General features: G+C 48.2%; 1 protein-coding gene across 1 annotated transcript in view; it reads left to right on the top strand.

Annotated features, from left to right (window-relative positions):
• Nucleotides 1-5,910, top strand: part of ehd4 (EH-domain containing 4) — a 22,528-nt gene extending 16,618 nt beyond the window's left edge. The window contains exons 7-8 of the mRNA XM_070978836.1: nucleotides 2,713-2,877; nucleotides 4,051-5,910. Coding sequence (XP_070834937.1) covers nucleotides 2,713-2,877; nucleotides 4,051-4,608 — 723 coding nt within the window. The 3' untranslated portion in view covers nucleotides 4,609-5,910. The remainder of the gene's footprint in view (nucleotides 1-2,712; nucleotides 2,878-4,050) is intronic.
• Nucleotides 5,911-7,500: the final 1,590 nt, after the last annotated feature.

Genomic DNA, 7,500 nt, shown 5'->3' with positions numbered 1-7,500 from the left:
GAAAGAAGCTTCTGCTTTCTGACAGCAGAAAACAGAAGTGAGAGCAGATTTAAAGACGCAGCGAAACTGATCCTGGACCTGTGTTTAGACCGACCGCGTGAGCTCAGCTTCCTGTGAGGCTCCGTCACGGTCTGAGTCCATTTGAAGCGTGGAGCTGAAGCTCCTCCGTCAGCCTGCTCCGAGGGTGGAGGTGAACGCTCCGCTTGGCTCCAGGAAACATCAGCACAACATCAGGAGTGACGAGGTTTCCAACTCTGGAGGTCTGCTGACATCACTTCCTTCACGGTTCTTCACCTCCTTAACCCTCTTCACCACTTCCTCCACCTCCTCCACTTCCTTCAATTACGCCATGTCCTTTACCTCTCACTTCCTTCACTTATTTTACACACTGTGTCTCTTCACTGCTTGTTCTTCACCTCCTTTCCTTTCCTTCCTTTCCTTCCTTCACCTCCTTCACCTCCTTTCCTTCCTTCACCTCTTCTATCTCCTTCACCTCCTTTCCTTCCTTCCTTCCTTCCTTCCTTCCTTCCTTCCTTCCTTCCTTCCTTCCTTCCTTCCTTCACCTCCTCTCCTTCCTTCACCTCCTTTCCTTCCTTTCCTTCCTTCATCTCCTTTCCTTTCTTTCCTTCCTTCACCTCCTTCACCTCCTTTCCTTCCTTCACCTCCTTCCTTTCCTTCCTTCACTTCCTTCACCCCTTCTCTTCCTTTCCTTCTTTCACCTCTTCTACCTCCTTCACCTCCTTTTCTTCCTTTCCTTCCTTCCCCTCCTTCACCTCTTTTCCTTCCTTCACCTCTTCTACCTCCCTCACCTCCTTTCCTTCCTTCCTTCCTTCCTTCCTTCCTTCCTTCCTTCCTTCCTTCACCTCCTCTCCTTCCTTCACCTCCTTTCCTTCCTTTCCTTCCTTCATCTCCTTTCCTTTCTTTCCTTCCTTCACCTCCTTCACCTCTCCTTCCTTCACCTCCTTCACCTCCCTCTGTTTCTCTGTGTCGTCAGCAGCTGCAGCAGATCTGTTAGAGAAACACGTCTGACCCTGAGGTCAGATTATTGATCCTGTTTCCAATCAAAACAAGACGAAGACAAACAAAAACAAACGACCTCACATCATGTTTTTGTTTCCACATTCTCAAAATCATTTCGAGAAAATTCCTGAAAACATGAAAATGAGGGAGTTTGAATATGAAATGACTCCTTCAGTTAGAACTTGTTGTTTCTGGCAGCGTTAAGTTCATGCGTACACACACACACACACACACACACACACACACACACACACAGTCTCACACACACACACACACACACACACACACACACACACAGTCTCACACACACACACACACACACACACACACACACACAGCTACGCCTCTGGTGTTCTTATCGCTGAAGTGTTTCCCGATTCAACCAGACAAACAGGAATCTGGCAGCTCTCACACACACATGCACGCACACACACACACACACACACACACACACACACACACACACACACACACACACACACACACTCGACCATGTGAGATTACCCAGCATTCCCAGTTGTGCCTGCTGACCCTGAGTGACTTCTGCTCGCCTTAACTCTCACTTTAATCCTGCAGACCGTCGCTGCTCACACACACTTTGGTTCCTCAGTGTTTGAGGTTCGTCGTCAGCTGATGATCTGAAAAGTGTCGCCGTCGCGGCGCCTCCTCCTGTCGTCCATAACAACCGTTTTGTCTCGTTAAGTGTGTCTGCAGCTCGTCAGACGTTTCACCACATTCCTCCCCCACTGGGCAGCCGGCATGTCCGTCCTCGGCGTGGAGGGGCCGCTGGACTGTGGAGGTCCAGGTCCACGCTGGTCCACGCTGGTCCGTCCAGGCCGCAGCTCCTCGTCGTCTCGGACATGAAATGTCTTCGTGTCGACCTTCCGCTTGTCTGTCTCTCACTTCTTCCTCCTTCTGTTAACTATTGATTAATGACACTGAGGAACTCAGAAATTCAGTGACCTCATGCCTCCTTTTATACCCACTCCCTCCCTTCCTCCCTTCCTTCCTTCCTTCCTTCCTTCCTTCCTTCCTTCCTTCCTTCCTTCCTTTTACCTCCCATAATGCTTTGGGCCAGTATGAAGGATTGATGGCTCTCTGCCCTCGACATTCCTTCCTCCTCCTCCTCCTCCTCCTCCTCATCTGCAGCAGCGTGCTTCACCCTCTGACCCTGCTGAGCCTCCTCAGTGAGGTTCAGCCCGCAGCTCCTCTTTTCCTCTGCTGACCATCTGATTGTTCATTGATCGTCTGGTCGATGCCTTTTTCATTGGTCCACAGAGGACACTGAGGCGTCTCGATGGCATCGTGACGACGACGATGATGATGGAAAGTTTGGAATGCTGGAAATGAAAATGCACTTCAGGAGTTATTCGAAGTAATTAAGAGTTAAATCAGTCAGGTTTTAATTAAAATGTTCAGTCTGACTTTATCTTTCTGATCTGAAAGTGATGTCACGTCTGTGTGACGGAGGAAACTGCTGCAGAAACACAGTCGATGCTGAACGAAGCTCAGCTGAGGTCTGACTGCGGGGGGGCGGGGGGGGGGTCACCGAGTGTGTGTGTGTGACTGAGGTTAGCTTGTTAGAAATGGTTGTCGTTGACTGCTCTGTCCGTCAAACAGCAGCAGGATCATCACCAGCTGCTTCGGCTCGCTCGTTTCCTCCACTTTAAAACCGTCTCTCGCCTCCTGCAGGTGCACGCTTACATCATCAGCTACCTGAAGAAGGAGATGCCGTCTCTGTTCGGGCGGGAGAAGAAGAAGGAGGAGCTGATCATGAGGCTGCCGGAGATCTACACCATCCTGCAGAGGGAGCACCACATCAGCCCCGGAGACTTCCCCAACGTCACCAAGATGCAGGTACGGACGCCGACAGGAAGTGACATCACAGCCACAGCACACTGTGGTATTAGTGCGTTTACTGAAGTAAAACATCACAATACTTCCTCCACCGCCGGAGGGATGAACGGATGATTCATTCATTCATTCACAGTGATTCATCGCGCAGACGTCACCTTTGTCCGAGAACAAACTGAACAAACTGATCTTCACATGAAAGTAAACACATTTTCCTGATGTCACAGAGAGAAGTGAGCGCTGTCACTGAACACACACACACACACACACACACACACACACACACACACACACTCACACACACACACACACTCACACACACGCAAACACACACACACACACTCACACACACACACGCTCTGTGCAGCTGCTCTGTCAGGCCTGTAGAGATGCTACGCTGCAGGTGTGTGTGTGTGTGTGTGTGTGTGTGTGTGTGTGTGTGTGTGTGTGTGTGTGTGTTCCCCAGCTACACTTGTATTTATTGGATCATTGGTGAGACAGGATGTTTCACATTTTTCAGTTCCCTGGTGAGATGTGAACTCTCAGGACACACACACACACACACACACACACACACACACACACACACACACACACACACACACACTCGGTGTAGTATCTGGATCCTCCTGCCGTCTGTGTGCTGTGTTCTTGTTCAGAGGTCAGAGGTCATCAGAGGACACTGCGTCCAGCTGCAGAAAGCAGGAGGTTCGACTCTCAGCTCGGCTGCAGCTCATCGTGTGTCACGTTAATGTTTTCATGTCAAGGTCTCAGCCAATCATTGCTCACCTGTGAGGTCGTCCTGCTGTGATTGGACAGCAGGGTGAACAACCTGCAGGACAGTTTTTGTCTCTCTGTGATGTTTTATTCGCTGGTTTTTAAGGTGGTTTTTTTTCTGGTCTCAGTCTGTCGCCCTCTGTCAGCGGCCAACAGGAACTGCAGCAGACGGCAGGTTTGCCTCACAATGTGACGTTCAAACAAACAAAAAGACTTTTCCTGAAGGATCCAACAAAGAGGTCTTGAGTCGAATGCTGGAATAATTAAACAGATGTGGTTTCTTTGAGTTCTGAAGAAGCTTTTTGGCAGAACCTCAAACAGTTCTGCTGATATTCAGACATGTTTCCTGCTCAGTGTTGGATCAGCCTTCTGAAACTCACTCTGTGTCTCCCCCTGCAGGACATGCTGCAGCACTACGACTTCAGTAAGTTTCCGTCTCTGAAGATGAAGCTGATCGAGTCGGTGGACAAGATGTTGGCCACAAAGATCGCGGTTCTGATGGCGATGATCCGCGAGGAGGAGTCCAAGCAGCCGCCGGCCATGGTGTCCGGCGGCGCCTTCGAGGGCTCTCAGGACGGACCCTTCGGTCAGGGCTATGGTGAGGGCATCAGTGCCGGGGCCGACGCCGAGGACTGGATCGTCAGCCGCGAGAAGCACCGCTACGATGAGCTCTTCTACACGCTGATGCCCGTCAACGGGAAGATCACCGGCGTCAATGCCAAGAAGGAGATGATGAACTCGCGGCTGCCCAACACCGTGCTGGGGAAGATCTGGAAGCTGGCCGACTGCGACCACGACGGCATGCTGGACGACGAGGAGTTCGCGCTCGCTCAGCACCTCATCAAGATCAAACTGGAGGGCTACGAGCTGCCCACCGAGCTGCCCAACCACCTGGTGCCGCCGTCCCACCGCAAAAACCCCACCGCAGACGCCCTGTACAACCACAGCGAGGACTAGAGCGCCAACAGGGCGCCGAGCGAGCCACCAAAGACGCTGGCTGAGCTGAGAAGAGGTCCACATTTTAAAAAATCACCAGAGGTCAACATTTCTGCTGCTGATGACTAACAGGAGAGCCAATCAGCAAGCTTACAGCTGCTGGAGGTCAGATGTCAAAGTTTAGGATTCACACACGAGGAGCTCGCCGCCACTATGACCTTCAGCCATCGCTAGCTCAGTCGTTAATCACACGTTCAAATAACCTGCCAGCAGACAAACTAAGTGGCTGAAAACGCTAAAAAGGTCAAAATATTATGCTTTTATTTTGGTAAGATTTTATATATTCTACATTTCAGTTGCTTTAAAGGCACCAAAGAAGAAGAAATGATGATGATGATGATGTAGCCTCATATTTTACTGATTCTGCTTTAATTCGTACACTTTTATTTTGAAAGAGGTTGATGTCTTAGAAACATCTGGATATTCTACTTCCTGCCTTAATGTTCCTTCATATAAAGCCTGTGTGTGTCTGGATGGTCACAGCATCATTGTGACTGGACGTGAGCCGCTTGTCGCTCTTCCTCCTGGTTCTTCCTCAGTTTCCAAAGTAAAACACCCGTGAAGCTGTTGAAGCTGTTTTTGTTGGTGGAAGTTTTCAAAGGTTTAAACGATCGATGAACTCGTCAACCTTCAGATTTAATCCACCTGCGATCGAACATGATGGAGATAATCCATTTCTTTAAATTCATCTTTTAACTGAGATCATGTCTCAATGACAGACAACAAATATATTCAAAACTACTTAACATATTTTATATTTTTAGATGTGATATTGTCATTTGTATCCCTGAAATATTTTATGATTTTAACATTAGAAATGACTCAAATGATTAATCAGATTTGTCATGATTTGATTGGACGGTTTCACTGTTTTTTAAAGATGTCGCAACTCGACAGAAATCTCAACACGTCCTCACATGTCGAGCTCCAGTCGCCTTCACGTCCATGTTTTAGGTCAGGAAACGGTTACTTAGTGCCTTCGCCACGTGACTCAGAAGCAGAGCCAGGACGCGGGGTCGTCAGAGGTCGAAGGTCAGAGTCTTCTCTGTTTGAACAGCACAGTCAGGCTGGAAATGAGCGCTCGCTCTGCTGCTGCTGCTCGCTGCTAACTCGTCCTCCGGGACGGACGGCGTCCTGAACGTGTTGCAGTGGACAGTCTGTCAGCTTCCTCACATTGTAAACGGCAGCTGAGAGGAGGAGAGACGGTGACCTCTGACCCCTGCTGCCTTCATACTTTCCTCTTCATGGAAACAGCTTTATTTGTTTTGTCTTTATGGAGCTAAAAAAAACACTCCGGTGTTAAAACGGCAAGATTTATTTCATACATGGTCCAAACCAAAGCAGAAAAGCTGCCTCTCCTCTGAACTGTGACACGAAGCTGAAAGAACAAACGTCGTCTTTGGACGTTTGTAGCGTTAAGATTCAGACATAAAGAAGCAGACTAGTGGTGTCCACATACTTTTGGCCACATAGCCTGCACAGTTATAAAAAGAAAATCTTTAAAACACGAAATACGTCAATATAAATGAGCCCAAACGTAAATCCACGTCAAAATCTACGAACATCTAACTGACCTTTGGCTAAATGGCCACCCTTAGCTAACAATGCTACACCTGTCAATCTTTGCACAAAAGCAGCTTTTTCTTTCTGGCGTCCGTCGACTGCTGATCTTAGCTGTAGCTAGCAGGCTAATTAAGCTAACGTTAGCTCTGTTTGCTGGTTGAAAATGCCACCTTGAGTTATTGGTCTGGACACTGAAGTGTAAACTTCCGTGAATGTTAGCCTAAACTCTTGGCGGTAACATTAGATTACTGTAGGTAGTAAGCTAATCAGGCGAACATGCTAACATTAGCAGCTTACGTTTGAGCAGATGGACACTGTTGGACAATCGATGTGAGAGGGAGGAGTTTAGCAAACAGTCGGTTGAAAATTCAAAAGCATTTTTGCTGATGAATGAAAGCGACCGAAGCAGCCGTGAATCCTGCTCTGAATGTGCCTTTAAATGCATCTGGGAGTTTATTTCATACGTTTGCGTCTTTGGTCAAAGCAGCTGCCCGATGATGTTCTGAACTCTGCAGGCGTCTTCAGTCTCCATCATATTACCGCCTCACCGTATTCGCTTAGATTCTCTTTGCAGATGTTAGCCATAGCTACAGCAGCTAGCATCGTACGCACCAGCTGTGTGTTTGAGTGCTTTATTTCTCTGCACGATGAATTAGAGTTTTTTCCTTTGTGCAAATTTTCACATGCTGCCTCTGAAGTTTGCCTCGAACACGCTTCACGCTAGCACGCCTTCGTTAGCTAATGCTAATATACTGGTCTCCAAAGACATTCAGCTCAGATTTCAGAGCTACGTTTGCACGTTTCCCATCAGTGTCTCATCTTCAAAGCCCTTCAGGATAGAACAAGCGTATTATGGTTCATTTGGTGAAGACGTCTTCACAGCTGTGCCTTTTTTCAGTTCGACGCGACTGTCAGACGACCTCTGACCCCCTCTGTTTCTATGACGGGACTGAAATCGTCCCTGAGGATTCGGCAGCTGGGCGGCTTCTGTTTCGTGCCTTTAACCCGCAAAGAAAGACAGAAACCATCAGAGCGAAGCTTTTCGCTGTTCGTCCGTGACGTCATTCGTCCTCCTCTCTTCGTCTACGGTCCATAAAATCCAGGGTGATGGTGAATAAAGATAAACGTGGTTTGAGGAGGCTGGACGGAGCAGCAGGGTTCAGGTCTTAATGTTTTCTCTCTGTCAAACTGTTCAATGAAAATCTCAAATTAAATCTTCATTTATCTGAATGTAAAAGTTTTTATTTTTGCGATTTTGATGTATTTTGTATTCTTCTTGTTTAAACGTGT

Source organism: Chaetodon trifascialis, chromosome 14 (assembly GCF_039877785.1).
Source record: "Chaetodon trifascialis isolate fChaTrf1 chromosome 14, fChaTrf1.hap1, whole genome shotgun sequence".
NCBI classification, from domain to species: Eukaryota; Metazoa; Chordata; class Actinopteri; order Chaetodontiformes; family Chaetodontidae; genus Chaetodon; species Chaetodon trifascialis.
The sequence above is the reverse complement of the archived record's forward strand: the minus strand, read 5'-3'. Positions and strand labels throughout refer to the sequence as shown.